The sequence below is a fragment of the Pan troglodytes genome, chromosome 4 (assembly GCF_028858775.2).
Source record: "Pan troglodytes isolate AG18354 chromosome 4, NHGRI_mPanTro3-v2.0_pri, whole genome shotgun sequence".
Classification (NCBI taxonomy): domain Eukaryota; kingdom Metazoa; phylum Chordata; class Mammalia; order Primates; family Hominidae; genus Pan; species Pan troglodytes.
The window spans coordinates 121158732-121178353 of record NC_072402.2 but is presented as its reverse complement, the minus strand read 5'-3'; the positions used below and the strand labels follow the sequence as shown (position 1 = coordinate 121178353).

The 19622-nt window shown below is 38.0% G+C and overlaps 1 protein-coding gene and 1 pseudogene across 8 annotated transcripts in view; both read left to right on the top strand.

Annotated features, from left to right (window-relative positions):
- Window positions 1-19622, top strand: part of CEP120 (centrosomal protein 120) — a 78898-nt gene that overhangs the window by 5643 nt on the left and 53633 nt on the right. For all 8 annotated transcript variants that reach the window (XM_063811483.1, XM_063811481.1, XM_063811482.1 and 5 more), the window contains 3 exons: window positions 2053-2167; window positions 5637-5778; window positions 18900-19048. In XM_063811483.1, the coding sequence (XP_063667553.1) occupies window positions 2053-2167; window positions 5637-5778; window positions 18900-19048 (406 nt within the window). The remainder of the gene's footprint in view (window positions 1-2052; window positions 2168-5636; window positions 5779-18899; window positions 19049-19622) is intronic.
- LOC107974832 (keratin, type II cytoskeletal 8-like) lies at window positions 15882-17407 on the top strand (annotated as a pseudogene).

Here is a 19622-nt window from a genome sequence, read left to right as displayed (position 1 = left end):
AATTTATTTGTTTTACATTATACACATAGTCAAAGGTAGTTTTATATAATATTTTAAATAAATTTTCATAAAATGAAGTATGTTAAATGCTTGTGTGTGGAATTTTCCGTTTGTGGCATTATGTCAGCACTCAAAGTTTTAGAATTTGGAGCATTTCAAATTAGGAATGTTCAACCTATAAATTTTGTATCTGTCATTACGTTTAATAATTATAGAGTGTTTTTTTAAATGTGACAGGAAATTTTTAAAGTACTTTGCAACAATAACAGTTAAACATCAGAACAACACTATGAAGTTGGTATTTTTATTTCCCCCATATTATAGATGAGGAAACTGAGGCCTGAGATGTTAAGTATTAGTAACTTGTTTTAAGTCTGTTAGCTTAGTAGTGGTAGAGCCCAGGCAATCCAGCTTCAGAGCCTAAGCTTTTACACTACACTTACACTGAGCTGTTTGGGTTTTTTTTTTCCCTAATGTGTGAGACAGTAGATATTCTAGAAATACCTTGATGATACCTACTCATTATTAAATATGGTTGGAATTCCTTGTAATTTCTGTTAATTTATTTATTGTATATTTACCTGGCTTGCCAAGGATATATAGAGCGGTATCCAGTGAAAAGTTATGAAAGTAATTCTATCAAGGTTTCTTTCTAATTAATTTATATTTAATTTTAAACAAAACCACTTTATTAGTATATAAAATAGACTTAAAGTTATAGTATATATTTTTTGTGAACTCTGACTAGAAGTAGGCAACAACAATAAAAGCAATACTCTTATTTATTTAAGGATTAAAAATATATTTTCTTCTGGAAAACATGTTATCACTTTAATACTTGCTTGTTCTCAGTACTAAATTAAATCAAAATGGAAAGTTAAAAAAAAGGAAAGCAAGGAAAACTCTATTTACCTCTGTTGCTAGAGTAGTCCATGGATTTATTTGAAGAAGTATTGCATTCTTAGAGAATATCAATGTTGGATTTCCTTTCAGTGGTGTCTGTAATGGAGTCCTGCTATGAGCTGTTAGGGCTTCCATTTTGTTAGTGCCAGGTTAGTACCACTCTGATTGTTGTAGGCTGAGAAAATACAGATAAATTGAATTTATAAGTGATGATTTTGTGCTAAGTGCAGTTCTATAATAACTCCACTAGATAAAAGCAGTGGCAAAATCTATTCAGCTTAATGCATGAGCCAGTTGAGGGGTTCCGAACTAAAACAGCCCATGCTAAACAAGCCAATATCATTCTTTCAGAACATTGTTATGTGTTATATTATTAATTTAAATTTTAATTTATTTTATATTTAATTCCTGTTTGTTTTTTAGCTACAAAAGAGTTATAAGCATGTATTTGTATTTGTAATTTTATGTATGTTACAGTATAAGAGAAATAAAATAGGTCCTGAAAATTCATGATAATTTTTTACTTTCAGAAAGTTTTACACATTACAGAAGCTTGAGAAACATTGACCTACATGATGGCTTCTTAGATGAAAGAATGTAAAATATGTTGACATGTTTTGTATAATATTTAGTTGGTGTAGAGGTTAGTAGATATAATTAATAGTTCTTACCTGTTTATTTTTTTATTTTTATTTTTATTTTTGAGATGGAGTCTTGATCTGTCACCCAGGCTGGAGTGTAGTGGCGCGATCTCGGCTCACTGCAACCTCCGCCTCCCAGGTTCACATAATTCCCCTGCCTCAGCCTCCTGAGTATCTGGGATTACAGGCGCGTGGCACCACACCCAGCTATTTTTTTTTGTTTTTTTTAATTTTAGTAGAGATGGGGTTTCACCATGTTGGTCAGGATGGTCTCGATTTCCTGACCTCGTGATCTGCCCTCCTCGAACTCCCAAAGTGCTGGGATTACAGGCGTGAGCCATTGCGCCTAGCCTAGTTCTTGCCTGTTGAAGAGTTTTTTAGACAATGTAAAATAGTTATAGTTTTATCCAACAAAATTATAAGTATCTTGATAATAGGCAATATTTTCAAAGCCAATAGAAAGCTTATTAAGCAAAAACCATTTTATTTATCACATGTTTTGTTATAGGCTACAGCGTACTCCTATCAAACTCCAATGTTTTGCCTTGGATCCTGTAACTTCAGCCAAGGAAACCATAGGTTACATCGTTCTGGATTTAAGAACCGCTCAAGAAACAAAGCAGGTATTGCCCTTTTGATGTTTTGCTAATGATTATGTTAGACAGTCGATTATTTTCAGTAGATAACAGATTGATGAAAAGGACATGAAATACTAGACCTGATCAGTCATAGGCTTGAGCCAATATGGCAGTTCTTTTTTTTTTTTTTGAGACGGAGTCTCTGTTACCCAGGCTGGAGTGCAATAGCACAATCTTGGCTCACTGCAACCTCCGCTTCCCAAGTTCAAGCAATTCTCCCTGCCTTAGCCTCCTAAGTAGCTGGGATTATAGGCACTCACCACCACGCCTGGCTAACTTTTGTATTTTTAGTGATGGGGTTTTGCTATGTTGGCCAGGCTGGTTTCAAACTCCTCACCTCAAGTGATCTGCCTGCCTTGGCTTCCCAAAGTGCTGGGATTACAGGTGTGAGCCACTGCACCCAGCCAATATGGCAGTTCTTATGTTTTAGTTTATGAATTAGATTTAGAAAATCTCAACATTTTAATGATTTCCTTGACCAAGAACTGTCATGCTCAAAAAGACATCTCTGAACTGACTTGTATCCAAGTTGCTATTACCGGAAGCTTAACATGCCTAGCCCCTGAGCTTTCCTTTTAAAGGTGGTTCATCCTCTTCTAATGTTTCCTGCTGCAGTGAATTGTCACCATTCCCCTTTCAGTTATACAAGTTAGAAATACAGAAGTCTTCCTTGACATTTTTCCTTTTCCTTCCTCCATAACTACCTGTTCCCAGTTGGGGTTTTTCCCTCCTGATCTGTCTGCTATTCTGCTTTTCACTGCTGCCACCCCAAACTCAGCTGCTATTGTTTCTTACCTTGGCTATCATAATAGCCTACCTGCTTCCTGCTCCTTGCATTCCTTGCATAGCAGTCAGAGCAAGTGAACTTATTGAAACACAGTTGATGTTATCTAACCAGTACCTCTCTGCCCCCCTACTCCCAAGAAAAAGAACTCAGAATCATCCTGATTCCTGTGATGGTGACTTTTATTATTTAACATGGTGCTGCTTAGGGCTTTTTTTTTTTTTTTGAGATGGAGTCTTGCTCTGTTGCCCAGGCTGGAGTATAGTGGCATGATCTCGGCTCACTGCAAGCTCTGACTCCCGGGTTCATGCCATTCTTCCGCCTCAGCCTCCCCAGTAGCTGGGACTACAGGCACCCGCCACCACGCCCAGCTAATTTTTTTTTTTTTTGAATTTTTAGTAGAGATGGGGTTTCACCGTGTTAGCCAGGATGGTCTCGATCTCCTGACCTCATGATCCGCCCGCCTTGGCCTCCCAGAGTGTTGGGATTACAGGCGTGAGCCACCGCGCCCGGCCGCTGCTTAGTGCTTTAAGTATCTTCTGACCTTTTTGTATGTGACCGACTTTAGAAATCTCCCTTGCAATTTTTCTGATTGTCTTGGGTCATAATTTTCTTAAGGGGGGAAAAAAGTTAAACAATTAAAATAATATCTTCTCTTTTATTTAAAACGCCATTCTTGATTTGAATCTTAAATTGGGATTCTGTGAAGAAAAATTTATCTTTTACTAATATTTTTGCTGCTGATAGCAAGGATATTTGCATGTGATCAGTCAGCCTAGCCCAAGGTTGGAATAATTTAAAAGAAACTGAAATTTAAAAATGCTTTAAAAGAGGATTTGTTTTCCCCCCATCCTTGGTACTCACTGCCTCTCTGCCACTAGATCTTATTCTGAAAAGGTTTTTCCTTCTTTAGTTTTAGACCCTGGGCTTTGATTGGGCTCTTGATGTTTCTCTTAACCACCTTCTCTCATGTAGCGTGCAAGTGTCTAGAAGACACTTCTGCAGTCAGTTTAGTTGCAGAGAAGGTAAATCCTCTTAGGGGGGTATCTGAGGGATGAGGTCATGCCTCTAAATACTCTTGGCATTCCTTGTCCCCTTGTCCTTGAGAACAGTTTGTCAACGTATTTGTAATCAAAGGGAGAAATGGCTCAGTTATTTAAACTAAATGCTGTATTGCTTATTCTCTCCTGTTTGTCAGCATAAATATTTGTAATTGGATAGTACAATATTTGAAGTTCAAAATAAATTGATTCTCTGTAAATAAATATAAACAGAAAAAAATCCAGATTTATTTTTCTGAGTTATATAACAGAAAAAGTCGTCAATTCTCTGAGTAGCTGGAAATCTTTCTTTCAGGCTTATATTCAAAATTATAACATATTTGTTATAAGAAATACATCAACAAACTGTATTACGCATTTTTATCTTTAAAAAATTAGGTTGTTGATTTTTATTTAAAGCTTTGGCCTACTTAATTCTATTTTACTTATCAAACATGACTTGAATATAAAATAGCAGTATAGGCACCATTTATTATGTCTTTATATAACAAAGATAATATAAGCACCATCTACTGTATCTTTATATAACAAATTATCAGAGTAAAAAATGCTGTTTCCAAGTATTGAAATGGTATTCCCACTGATCAGTGGTTCCTGCCCTAATAATATATGTAGGCATGATATTTTTCAGGCTATCTTGAGTACTAGAATTTCTGAGGTTGGTCTAGTGGGGATATTCAAATAATTTAGGATGCTTCATTCTGTAAGAAGGCTTTTCTTTCAGTATCAGTCAAGTACCTGGTTCATAATCCACCACTCTTCCATTAGGCCTTGACTTTAGTATTTTGTTAATGCTTTTTATTAACACTAATAAGATTTTCTTTTTTCTTTTTCTCATTTATTTATTATTATTATTATTATTTTTTGCGACAGGGTTTCACTCCTGTTGCTCAGGCTGGAGTGCAGTGGTGTGATCATGGCTCACTGCAGCTTTGATTTATCAGGCTCAAGCAATCCTCCCATCTCAGCCTCCCAGGTAGCTGGGATTACAGGCGTGCACCACCATGCCTAGCTAATCTTTCGTATTTTTCGTAGAGACAGACGGGGTTTCACCATGTTGCCCAGGCTGGTCTTGAACTCCTGGACTCAAGTGATCTGCCCACCTTGGCCTTCCAAAGTGTTGGGATTACAGGCATGAGCCACCCATCCAAGATTTTCCTATGCTTATTGATATAAGCAGAACGAAGCAGGTCTATGGCAGAAAGAAAAGGTATAATTTAAAAACGTGAGAAGATAGAGGTTAGGGAATTAGAAAACTGGTAGTTTTTTTTTTTGTTGTTTAAGGGATGAAGTGAGATTGAGGGTATAAGACGAAAGGTAGAAAGAAATATATTATGCTTTCTTCCTTTTAATATTTTGCCTCTTGAAGCATAGGAAGACAAGCAAAGAAAACAATTTAAATTTCTACATAGTTTTTCTAGAGGGAAATTCAGTTGATGGCTTCCTAAGCAGGATTGATTTGTTTTGAGAAAAATGTGAAAAAAAAATTGTTTATAGAGGATAAAGTACTGAAAAGCTACAATAAATTTATTTAGAACTGTATAGCATTTCCCAATATGTTTTTTCCCTTATTAACTATTAGGTGTTTTGTTATTTTATTATTCTCTAGGCACCAAAATGGTACCAGTTGCTGAGTAATAAATACACCAAATTCAAGTCTGAGATACAGATAAGTATTGCTTTGGAAACCGATACAAAGCCACCAGTGGATAGCTTTAAAGCAAAGGGGGCTCCCCCTCGAGATGGAAAAGGTTTGTGCATCATCTCTAAAAACATTCTCTGAGAAGTTCCATCTTTGGACTAGAGCTTTAGGAAGCGGGAGTGTTATAGGGACATATATGCAGGGTGTAAACTGTTCATCAGACAAATATTGTGACGTTGTTACACATGCAGCACTTGTTGCTCTTAGCTCTTGTTTGCAAATCTTAGAAATAGGAAAATTTATTCTTTATTTGCTATGTAATAGAACAAAGCACAATTTTGTATAGTTTTAAAAATTTGCTACTTAGGACAGTTTTCTTCCTAGGATGAGTACAGGAAAGCCCAAAATGATCATGCTGTTCTCTATTTATTAACTCAACTGTAGGTTAACAAAACCTTTATATTTTTTCTTTTTTAATTAATAAACTTTATTTTTTAGAGCAGTTTTAGTTTCACAGTAAAATTGAGCAGAGAGAAATGAGAGTTCTCCTGTATACTCCCTGTCCCCACATACTTGCAGCCTCTCTTGCTGTCAACATGCCACACCAGAGTGGTGATACTACAATGCATGAACATATCATATCATTCATATCAGTGTCACCCAAGGTCTATAGTTTACATTAGGTTTCTCTCTTGGTGTTGGACATTCTATGGGTTTTGACAAATGTAAATGACTTGTAGTATGCACTATTGTAGTATCATACAGAATAGTTTCACCACCCTAAAAATCATCTGTGCTCCACCTATTCATTCCTCCCTCCTCCCCTCTCCTTGGCAACTATTGATCTTTTTTACTGTCTCCATAGTTTTACCTTTTCCTGAATGTCATATAGTTGGAATAATATAGTATGTAGCTTTTCCAGATTGGTTTCTTTCCCTTAGTCATAAGTGCATGTAAGTTACTTCATGTCTTTGCATGGCTTGATAGCTCATTTCTTTTGAGTGCTTACAGTCAATTGTCTGGATGTATCACAGTTTATTTTTTCACTCAGCTCCTAAGGGACATCTTGGTCGCTTCTAACTTTTGGCAATTATAAATAAAGGTACTGTAAACTGCTGTAAACATCTGTGTGCAGGTTCTTATGTGGACAGAAGTTTTCAGTTCATTTGGGTAAATATCCAGGATTGCAGTCATTGGATCATGTGGTAAGAGTATGTTTCGTTCTGTAAGAAATATCCACGCTGCCTTCCAAAGTGGCCGTGCTATTTGGCATTCCCACCAGCAATGAATGAGAATTTCTGTTGCTCCATATTCTTACCAGAATTTGGTGGTGTTAGTGTTTTGGATTTTGGCCATTCTACTAGGTATATCATAGTATCTCATTGTTGTTTTAATTTGCAATTCCTCAATGGCATAGGATGTTGAGCATGTTTGCATATGCTTACCTACCATGTGTGTATCTTCTTTGAGGTGTCTGCTCAGGTCTTGGGCCCATTTTTAAATTGGGTTGTTCATTTTCTTGTTGAATTTTAAGAGTTCTTTGTGTATTTTGGATAATAGTTCTTTATCAGATATGTATTTTACAAATATGTTTTCCCAGTATGTGGCTTATCTTCTCATTCTCTTGACATTGTCTTTCCCAGAGCAGAAGTTTTAAATTTTAATGAAGTCCAGCTTATGAGTTGTTGCATTCATGGATTGTGCCTTTGTAGTTGTATCTGAAAAATTGTTGCCACCACCCAAGGCCATCTAGGTTTCTCCTTTGTTATCTTCCAGGACTTTTATAGTTTTGCAGTTTACATTTAGGTCTGTAATCCATTCTGAGTTAATTTTTGGAAAGGTTGTACGGTCTGTGTCTAGACTCACTTTTTGCATGTAGATGTCCAGTTGTTCCAGCACCATTTGTTGAAAAGACTTTCTTTGCTCCATTGCATTGCCTTTGCTCCTTTGTCAAAGATCAGTTGACTTTACTTATGTGAGTCTATTTCTGGTCTCTTTATTATGCTCCATTGATCTATTTGTCTATTTGTTTGTCAATGCAACACTGTCTTGATTACTGTAGCTTCAAGTAAGACTTGAAGTCAGTGTCAGTCCTCTGACTGTATTCTTTTTCTTCAATATTGAATTGGCTGTTCTGGTTCTTTTGCTTCTCCATATAAACTTAAGAATTTGTCAGTATCTACAAAATAATTTGCTGGGATTTTTATTGGGATTGTATTGAATCTGTAGATCAAATTAGGAGGAACTGACATCTTGACAATATTGAGTCTTCTGTGAACATGCACTGTCTCCATTTATTTAGTTCTTTGATTTCTTTTATCAGAGTTTTATAGTTTTCTTCATATAGATCTTACATATTTTGTTAGATTTATATACGAATTCTTTATTTTTGGGGGTGTTCATGTAAATTTTATTTGTTCGTTGCTGGCATATAAGAAAGCTGTTGACTTGTGTATTAACTTTGTATCTTATAACCTTGCTATAATCACTTGTGTGTGTGTGTGTGTGGTTTTTTTTTTTTTTTTTTTTTTTTGCTTGTTTTGTTTTTTGAGACAGGATCTCACTCTGTCACCCAGGCTGGAGTGCAGTGGTGCGATCTTGGCTTACCGCAGCCCCGACTCCCAGGTTCAAGCGATTCTCCTGCCTCAGCCTCCTGAGTAGCTGGGACTACAGGTATATGCCACCATGCCTGGCTAATTTGTGTATTTTAGTAGAGAGAGGGTTTCACTACATTGGCCAGGCTGTTCTCAAACTACTGACCTCAGGTGATCCGCCTGCCTCGGCCTCCCAAAGTGCTGGGCTTACAGGCATGAGCCACCACACCTGGCCTTTTTTAAAATTCTTTTTGTTGTTGTTGATTCTTTCCACAGATTTTTTATGTAATCATGTCCTCTGTGAACAAAGACAGTTATATTTCTTCTTTCCTCATCTGTATACTCTTTATTTCCTTTTCTTTTGCATTAGTAAGCCTCTAAGTATGATGTTGAAAAGGAGTGGTGAGAAGGGACATCCTTGTCTTGTACCTGATGAATTATATTTCTTCTTTCCTAATCTGTATACTTTTAATTTCCTTTTCTTTTCCATTAGTAAGGCTCTAAGTATGATGTTGAAAAGAAGTGGTGAGAGGGGACATCCTTGTCTTGTACCTGATCTTGAATGCTTCAGGTTTTTCACCATTAAGTATAATGTTAGCTGTAGGTTTTTATATATTCTTTATTAAGTTGAGGAAGTTTCCTTCTAATTCTGGTTTGTTGAGAGTTTTTATCATTAATAGATAATGGATTTTGTCAAATACTTTTTCTGCATCTATTGATAAGATTATGTGATTTTTTTTTCTTCATTAGGCTGTTGATGTGATGGATTACATTAATTGATTTTTGAATGTTGAACCAGACTTGCATACCTGGGATAAATCCCACTTGATCATGGTGTATAATTATTTTTCTTCCTAAAAACCTTTTGTAGAGATGCAGTCTCCCTATGTTGCCAAGACTGGTCTCGAACTCCTGGGCTCAAGTGATCCTCCCACCTCAGCTTCACAAAGTGCTGGAATTACAGGTGTGAGCCACCATGCCCGGCCTATTATTCTTTTTATACACTGATGGATTTGATTTGCTAATATTTTGTTGAAGATATTTGCATTTGTGTTCATGAGAGATATTGGTCTGTATTTTTCGTTTGTTTTCTTTTCTTTATTGTAATGTCTTTGATTTTGGTATTAGGATGATGCTGGCCTCATAGAATGAGTTAGGAAGTATTCTCTATGTTTCTGTCTTCTGAAAGAGATTATAGAGAATTGGTATAATTTCTTCCTTAAATGTTTGGTGGAATTCACCAGTGATCTCTAGACCTGGTACTTTCTGTTTGGGAAGGTTATTGATTATTGACTCAATTTCTTTAATAGATAATAGGCCTATTCAGATTGTCTATTTACTCTTGTATGAGTTTTGGCATATTGTGTCTTTCAAGGAATTGGTCTATTTCATCTAGATTATCAAATTTGTGGGCCTAGACATCTTCATAGTATTCCTTTATTATTATTTTAATACCGGTAGGCTCTGTAGTGATCCCATCTTTCATTTCTGATATGGGTAATTTGTATCCTTTCTTTTTTTTTTTTCTTATTGAGCCTGGCTGGAGGCTTATTGATTTTATTTATCTTTTCAGAGAACCAGCTTTTGATTTTGTTAATTTTTCTCTATTGATTTCCTGTCTTCAGTTCTATTGATTTGCTCTAATTTTTATTATTATCTTCTGCTTACTTGGACCTAATTTGCTCCTTTTCTGGTTTCCTAAGGTGGAAGCTTAGATGTTTGATTTTAGATCTTCTCTTCTAACAAACATATGCATTTAATGCTATAAATCTTCCTCTAAGCACTGCTTTCATTGCATGTCACAATTTCTGTGCCCAGCGAAATTATCCTTCAAAAGTGAAGGAGAAATAAAAACTCTCAGACAAATAAAAATTGCATCTCACAATTTTTGTTGTGTTTTCATTTTCATTTAGTTCAAGATATTTTAAATTTCTCTTGAGATCTTTTTTTTAACCCATGTGTTATTTAGAAGTATATTGTTTAATCTCAAAGTATTTTGGGATTTTCCAGCTATCTCTGTTACTGATTTCTAGTTTATGTAGCCTGACAGCAGACACGGTTCTGTTCTTAAATTTGTTAAGGTGTGTTTTATGGCCCAGAATTGCTCTGTCTTGGTGAACTTTCTATGTAAGCTTGAGAAGAATGTGTATTCTGCTGTTGTTGTTTGAAGTGGTCTATAGATATCCATTGCATCCAGTTGATTGATAATGTTGAGTTCAGTTATGTCAATGATTTTCTGCCTGCTGGATCTGTCCATTTCTGATAGTGTGTGTTAAAGTCTCCAAGTTGGATTCAACTATTTCTCCTTGCAGCTCTGTTAGTTTTTGCTGCATGTATTTTGGTACTCTGTTAGGTGCATTCACATTAAAAATTATTTTGTCTTTTTGCAGAATTGACTCCTTTATCATCATGTAATATTCCTCCCTTCCCTGTGAACTTTCTTTGGTCTGAAGTCTGTTCTGTCTGAAATTAATATAACTACTACCATTTTCTTTTGATTAGTATAGCTTTTAATCTATATTTGTTTTTATATTTAAAGTGGGTTTCTTATAGATAACAACATATAGTTGGATCTTGTTTTTTGATCCACTCTGACAATCTGTTTTTTAACTGGTGCATTTAAACTATTGATGTTCAAGGTGATTATTAATATAGTTGCGTGAATAACCTTATTAGTGTTTTATATTTGTTTCTCTTGTTTCTTATTCCTGTTTTTGTCTGTAACTCTTTTCCCACATTTGTGGTTTTAATTTTCTCTTTCTTGCATATCAGTTATACTTTTTTGTTTTTGTTTTTGTTTTTTTACTTTTTTAGTGGTTGCCCTAGAGTTTGCACTATACATTTACAAATTTCAAATAACAGTATACTGCTTTTACTTTGAAGGTCCAGCTTCAAATAACACTATACTGCTTCACAGGTTGTTTTAGGTATTTTAAAATAAAATATTACTAATCCCTCCTTCTTGTCCCTTGTATCATTGCTTTCATTTCAGTTATACATCAGCATACACATGTGCATGCGTGCACACACACACATAATAATTGAAGGACCTTTTATCTGTTAGATCACTTAAGAATAAAAAATAAAAGTTTTTATTTTACTTTCATTTATTCTCTGATGTTCATTTCTTTGTGTAGATCTGAGCTTCTTACCCATGCCATTTTTCTTGTCTGTGAAGAACTTTTTAATATTTCTTGCACACAGGTCTACTGGCAACAAATGCCCTCAATTTTTATTTGTCTGAGAGTTTTTATTTCTCCTTCACTTTTGAAGGATAATTTCACTGGGCACAGAATTCTAGGGTGGTGGTTTTTTTTTTTTTTCCTCAACATTGTAAATACTTCACTCTACCCTTCTTGCTTGCATGGCTTCTGAGAAATTGGATGTAATTCTTATCTTTGGTCCCTTAGAGGTAAGATTTTTTTTTCCCGTTTGGCTTCTTTCAGTATTTTTTCTTTAGCTTTGATTTTCTGATGTTTTAATATGGGATGCCTAGCAGCAAGTTTTTTTTTTTTTTTTTTTTGGCATTTATCCTGCTTAGTGTTCTCTGAGCTTCCTGAATCTGTGGTTTGGTGTGTGACATTAATTGGGGGAAATTCTCAGTAATTATTGCTTCAAATATTTCTTCTGTTCCTTTCTCTCTTTTTTCTTCTGGTATTCCCAGTCTGTGTTTATTACACCGTTTTTAGTTATCTCACAGTTCTGAGATGTTCTGTTCTGTTCTGTTCTGTGGTTTTTTTTTCCCCCAGTCTTTTTTCTCTTGATGTTCCAGTTTCGGAAACTCCTATTGTCATACTAAGCTCAGAGATTCTTTCCTCAGCCTGTGTCCCACCTACTAATGAACCAATTCTCATAGTCATTCATTTCTGTTTTAGTATTTTTGTCTCTAGCATTTCTTTTTTATTCTTTCTTACACTTTAGCATCTTTCTGCTCCCAGTATCTCTCTGTTCTTGTATGCTGTCTACTTTTTTCATTAAAGCCTTATAAGGCATATTAATCATAGTTAAAAATTTTTTCTGTTTTGATAATTCCAACATTCCTGCCATATCTGACTTTAGTTCTGATGCTTGTTTAGTCTCTTCAAACTGTATTTTTTCCTTTTAGTATGCCTTGCAATTTTTTGTTGTAAGCCGGACATGATGTATGGGACAAAAGGAACTGCTGTAAATAGGCCTTAGTAATGTAGTGGTCAGGAGTCGGGAAGGGGAAGCATTCTATAGCCTTATGGTTAGGTCTCAGTCTTTTACTGAGCCTGTGCCCCTTGGGTCTGAACTTCACCATTGCTTCTCAGTTTTTTCTTCCCTTAGATGGGGCAGAGTGTCTGGAGGGGCTGGAGTTGTGTATTCCCTTCCCTTGCATGGAAGACCAGAGGCAGCTGGAGTTGGGTATTTCTCTTCTTCCTGGTCAGTTAGGCTCTGATAGAACCTCAACAGGTTAGGCTCTGGCAAATAGTTTCTCTGAGGGCAGGCCTTGTTAACAAGAACAGAATCGTCTGGCATGTTTCAGAATGGTTTCTTTTCTCTTCCCTATGCCAGAAGAATGAGGGAACTTTTCTCTGATATTCACTGTGAGGACCTGGTAGAGCTCCCTGGAGGTAAAAGTCACAAAAGTGTGGGGCTGCCTTGTGACTGGGTCCCCCTGGAGTTTTTATCTCTCAGGCTGGTTCACACCAAGCTACTAGCAGTTCATCCCAGTTCACGTTTTCCTACTTACTGCATTGGCTCTTTCTGTTCCAAAATTGTGATTCTCCGTAGCTCCCTGTCTGTTTCCTTAGTTTTGGGGAGCAGCAGTTTTCCTGAGACCTCACTTCTCTGACAGATCTATGGAGAGTTGTTAATTTTTAGTTCGTTCAGCTTTTTATTTGCTATTAGGGCTAACTGAAGATTTCTAAGCTCTATGTGCCAGACTGCATATTTCTTCTTCAATGTTTTACAGTCCCTATTTTCTTTTAGGTAAAATGATGGAGTTGGATGAGATAGTCTCGAAAGTTTTTTCCTACTCTAATATTTTGTGATTACATCTCTTCTGTAAACTTTTTCTGTAGAGGAAGAAGGTGTCTTCTGGAAGTGAGAGAAACAAATAGTGAAATTGAAATCATACAATTGATATTCTACTATGCTTCAGTCATGTTGCATGGAATGTCCTAGACTTACATGGAAAACTAATGTTAATAGCGGTGTTTGTATTGGCACATATATTCTTAGTTCAGTGAATATATAAATAGTTGTCCTAAAAGTTTAATTCTGAGTTGAGAATTACCTTTTGAATTGAGAAGATATTATAATTCAGTATTTTAACAATAACTTTTCTTCAGCTTCTTCTCTTACCAGTACTTCTTAACTTCCTTTTGGCCTTTTCGTTCTCTTCCCAACCTTTATATATTAAAGAAATTTCTTCTCATTCTGTACACGCTCTTCCAATGCAATACTATTTATTTACCAGGCATCAGTCATACAATCATACTCTTCTGTGCGGAAGACCCCCACTTAGGCCTTTGGACCCAAATATCACTTGCCTCCTGGACATCTTCTTTTGGATGACCTCTAGGCACCATAAACCCAAGAAATGGTTAAATTGAATTTCAGCGATGTGTTTGCCAAAATGGCATACATTGTAAGTAGTGAAGTCAGGATGTGAGCTTGGAAGTCAGATTCTAGAGCCTTTATTATTTTTTCCCTCAGTGAAAAAAAATTTTAAGAATTTGTTTTCATTGTGAAATAATCTCAGTCTTCCCCAAAAGTTGGAAATATGTTATGAAGAAGAATATTTTTCCCTGGACTGTTTGAGAGGAATTTACTACCTAATGCACCTGAATATTTGGAGTATTTATTAGCGCATTCTCCTTCATATCCGTGGTATATCCATCAGAACTGGGAAATTTACATCAATATATTAACACATGTAACCTTATTACATTAATGAAACATTGATACATTGCTACCACCTAATTTCATTTGAGTTTTGTTTTACCAATTGTCTTTTCCCAATAATTTCCTTTATAGGAAAAGAATTTAGTTTAGAATTAGATGTTACATTGAATTGTTATATCTGTGTATTCTGAAATAGTTCCTTGATCTTTCCATGACCTTGAAATTTTGAAGATTGCAGGCCAGTTAATTTGTAGATTGTTTCATGACTTGAGTTTGTCTGATTTTAGATTTAGCTTATGCATCTTTGGCAGAAATATCATCGAAGAGATACCACGTTCTTCCCATTGCATCTTATCAGGTGGTGCACAATTTTGATTTGTCCTATTTCTGATGCTAACTTTGATTACTTGATTAAAGTGTTGTGTGTTAGTGCTCTCAACTGTAAACTTGCTCTTTTTTCCTTTGTAATTAATAACTCTTTTGTGGGGCAGAATTGTGAAATTATGAATATATTCAATTTCTCATTAGACCTTCAATTCGTTTATTTATATCAGTCTGAATTTACAGTTTTCTCTTTTTATTTAGTGTTTTACAATATTTAACTACGCTTAATTGTTTGTCCCAGATTTGGGCAGCCCTTTTAAGTTGCTTTTGTTTCCTTTTGAATGTCTCCATGATTCTTTGAACTTATCAACAAATATTTTCAGGCACAGCAAGATGTTCCAAGCTCATCTTGTGCTTACTCTGTCTCAGCTCTGGATTCAGCCATTTCTCTAAGGAGCCCTGCTTCCTTTCAGTAAAGAATGATTTTTAGAAGCCAAGATCTAGGTGTTAGGTATGTTAGCTGATATCGAGGTGTCACTGCTCCCAGGCCCTTTCAGTAGACAAAGTGAGGGAATTTGTGCATATATGTGTACACACACATATAAATACATACACACATTTGTATATATACATATGGTCTTACCTGTTTTGTGCTGCTATGATAGAACACTACAGACTGGGTAATTTATAAAGAACAAATTTATTTCTCGCAGTGCTGGAGGCTGGGAAGTTCAAGATCGAGGCACTGGCATCTGGTGAGGGACTTCGTCCTACATCCTCACATATTGGAAGGCTGAAGAGCAAGAGAGGAACTCTCTCCACCAAGCCCTTTTATAAGGGCACCTGATCTCATTCATTAGGGAGGAGCTCTCATGACCTAATCACCTGTTTAAGACCATATCTCCTAATACCATCACATTGGCCATTAAGTTTCAACACCTGAGTTTTGGAGGGGACACATTGAAACCATAGCACATATACACCATTTTGCTTATATTTATCAATATACATTGAACAGTGCCAGGTGCGGTGGCTCACGCCTGTTCCAGCACTTTGGGAGGCTGAGGCAGGTGGATCACTTGAGGCCAGGAGTTTGAGACTGGCCTGGCCAACATGGTGAAACCCCTTCTCTACTAAAAATACAAAAAATTAGCCTGGCTTGGTGGCACAAGCCTGTAATCCCAGCTACTCAGGAGGCGGAGGCAGCAGAATTGCTTGAATCCGGGGGGGCAGAGGTTGCAGTAAGCCAAGATCCACTGCAGCCTGGGTGACAGAACAAGACTCTGTCTCAATAAAAAACAAAAAACAGACCAAGAAGCAGCTTCTCCGCTCCTTCTAGGATCTCCGCCTGGTTCGGCCCGCCTGCCTCCACTCCTGCCTCCACCATGTCCATTAGGTGACCCAGAAGTCCTACAAGGTGTCCACCTCTGGTCCCCGGGCCTTCAGCAGCCGCTCCTACACAAGTGGGCCCGGTGCCCACATCAGCTCCTCAAGCTTCTCCCGAGTGGGCAGCAGCTGCTTTCGGGGTGGCCTGGGCGGCGGCTATGGTGGGGCCAGCGGCATGGGAGGCATCACCGCGGTCACAGTCAACCAGAGCCTGCTGAGCCCCCTTGTCCTGGAGGTGGACCCCGACATCCAGGCTGTGTGCACCCAGGAGAAGGAGCAGATCAAGACCCTCAACAACAAGTTTGCTTCCTTCATAGACAAGGTACGGTTCCTGGAGCAGCAGAACAAGATGCTGGAGACCAAGTGGAGCCTCCTGCAGCAGCAGAAGACGGCCGGGAGCAACATGGACAACATGTTCGAGAGCTACATCAACAACCTTAGGCGGCAGCTGGAGACTCTGGGCTAGGAGAAACTGAAGCTGGAGGCGGAGCTTGGCAACATGCAGGGGCTGGTGGAGGACTTCAAGAACAAGTATGGGGATGAGATCAATAAGCGTGCAGAGATGGAGAATGAATTTGTCCTCATCAAGAAGGATGTGGATGAAGCTTACATGAACAAGGTAGAGCTGGAGTCTCGCCTGGAAGGGCTGACTGATGAGATCAACTTCCTCAGGCAGCTGTATGAAGGAGATCCGGGAGCTGCAGTCCTGGATCTCAGACACATCTGTGGTGCTGTCCATGGACAACAGCCGCTCCCTGGACATGAACAGCGTCGTCGCTGAGGTCAAGGCACAGTACGAGGAGATCGCCAACCGCAGCCGGGCCGAGGCTGAGAGCATGTACCAGATCAAGGATGAGGAGCTGCAGAGTCTGGCTGGGAAGCACGGGGATAACCTGCGGTGCACAAAGACTAAGATCTCCGAGATGAACCGGAACATCAGCCGGCTCCAGGCTGAGAATGAGGGCCTCAAAGGCCAGAGGGCTTTCCTGGAGGCCGCCATTGCAGACGCCGAGCAGTGTGGAGAGCTGGCCATTAAGGATGCTAACGCCAAGTTGTCGAGCTGGAGGCCGCCCTGCAGCGGGCCAAGCAGGACATGGCGTGGCAGCTGCGTGAGTACCAGGAGCTGATGAACGTCAGGCTGGCCCTGGACATCGAGATTGCCACCTACAAGAAGCTGCTGGAGGGCGAGGAGAGCCGGCTGGAGTCTGGGATGCAGAACATGAGTATTCATACGAAGACCACCAGCGGCTATGCAAGTGGTCTGAGCTCGGCCTGTGGGGGCCTCACAAGCCCCGGCCTCAGCTACGGCCTGGGCTCCAGCTCCTTCAGCTGCACCAGCTCCTCCAGGGCCGTGGTTGTGAAGAAGATCGAGACACGTGATGGGAAGCTGGTGTCCGAGTCCTCTGACGTCCTGCCCAAGTGAACAGCTGTGGCAGCCCCTCCCAGCCTACCCCTCCTGCGCTGCCCCAGAGCCTGGGAGGGAGGTCGCTATGCAGGGTAGCACTGGGAACAGGAGACCCACCTGAGGCTCAGCCCTAGGCCTCAGTCCACCCGCGGGGGAGTTTACTGCCTGGGGACCCCCACTTTGCCCGTGCCTCCAGCTACAAAACAATTCAGTTGCTTTTTTTTTTTTTTTTTTTTTTGGTCCAAAATAAAACCTCAGCTAGCTCTGCAAAAAAAAAAAAAAAGCCATGTATATATGTATATGTATGTATTTATGTGTATATATATGTATATATGAGATATCTGAATCGATGCTGCTCTATATATATGTATATAGACGCTTCAGTATATATATTGTCAATTCAGATTGACACCTTCAATTCCATTCCAGCACCGCAAGATTCTAGTTTTCATCTTCACCCTATTTGTAACTCCCTTCCCTGTCAGTGAGAACATGTCATACTTATTTTAACTTCTAAGCTCTATTGGCCTTATTGTATGATGGCTGCCTTTATTAAAGTGCTTAATGGGTCAGAGTCTGTGCTAAATGCTTTGCTTTCATTATTTGATTTGATCTTTCAACAACTCTATAAAAGCTTTCTAGAAAAAAAAATGGAGACTAAAAGAGATGGATATGGGTTCCCTGTGCAACAAGTCAAGGACAGGATTGGAACCTTGGTCTATGCGACTTAGATATCTGTGCTCTTAATTATTATACTGTTTTCAGCCACTGCTACTGTAAGCACAACTCTTTAGGATTAACTCCTAGAAGAAGGATTGCTCGTTTATAGGGTATGCACATGTAAAATTTTGATAGGCCCTGATATATCACCCTCTAATAGGTTATTCTAGCATGTACCTGCCAACATTGAGAGCATTCACTTTCCTGCATTCTCCTCAACATTGGATATTATCAATTATTTTAGTTGTGTATGTTTTTTGTTTTTTAAATCAATTTGAAAAACCCTGTCCCTCTTCAGTCTCCTCATACTAAAGCCTATTTGATTATGTCAGTTTTCTTCTCAAAACTAGTTTCATGATTTTCTCTTATTCTTAGAAAACTATCCAAAAATGTTTCTGGATAGCATACAGAAGGACTGTATGATATGGCCTCTGCTTATCCAGCCCCACCTCCCTCTGTATGTCGGTTCTCACTCTGTGATCTGGCACCCTATGCCTGTGTCAGTTTTCTCACACATGCTTTCTCTTGCTTCTGTGTTTTTGTAGATACTGTCCCTTCTGTCTAGAACACTCTTTTTTTTACTCCCCCATTCCCTGTTCAGCTGCCCTTTTCTTCTTAGCCATATCTAGCTTATTCACTTTCCAGTTTAGATTCACTGTAAAACCTTTGTTAGATGCCTTTTCTATGTGGTTTATTACCTTAAGGTTTTAAAAATGTTACTTCAGAATTTTACTTTTACATACAGAAAGACAATGCTGGTTAAGTAAGATTTCTTTGGTGAGTATGTAAGAGAGTAAAGGAAACCTTATTAGATATTAACTGTATTCATGAAAATTACCAAGCAGATTACAAAATATAATCAGTTTTAAAAATCTTATAATGGTTTATGACAAACTACAATGTAGTTTAATCGTGTTTTTCTCTGTAAAGTATCTGCCATCCTGGCTGGACTTGACCCCAGGGACATTGTGGCTGTGCTGAATGAAGAGGGAGGCTACCATCAGATTGGACCAGCAGAATACTGTACTGACTCCTTTATTATGTCAGTGACCATAGCATTTGCCACCCAGTTGGAACAGGTGAGCCTTTCCATGAGATTGGTGACTTACGAATAATTTGAAAACTATGTAAAACATTTTACCTTTCAGGTATTAAAAAGACTTGCAAGTAGACTTTTTTTTTTTTTTTAACTTTTGAAAAACGACTTCAAAACATGTTTTCTTTCATACCGGAAAGAAAACTTCTTAATTTAGAAAAAATAGATTTTGATGATCTTGATTGTAAGAGAATAAATCTCTCAGGATTTAGGAGAATGGCCATCAGTTAACATTGTTTTCCATTGTACTGTGTGGCATTGTAAGGACTGACATGGAAGGATTTTTAAATTTGTGAACGATTTACTTTTTGGAGAAACTTACAATGTCAGGAATACTTTCTGCCACTAATACTTAATGCCTATAGAGTTTTGGGTTCTATTTTATCTTGTTTATAAACTAATAAATTAAGCTGTTACTGTCATGGATGCTAGCAGAAGACACAGGTTCTTGGATCAGAAACAAAAGAATTTATTACCCTTAGTAGCAGAGCAAGAACATGAATACTGGTATATTTCCTTCAGTTGCCCTTACCCCAGGTCCCATGGGGACTACACAG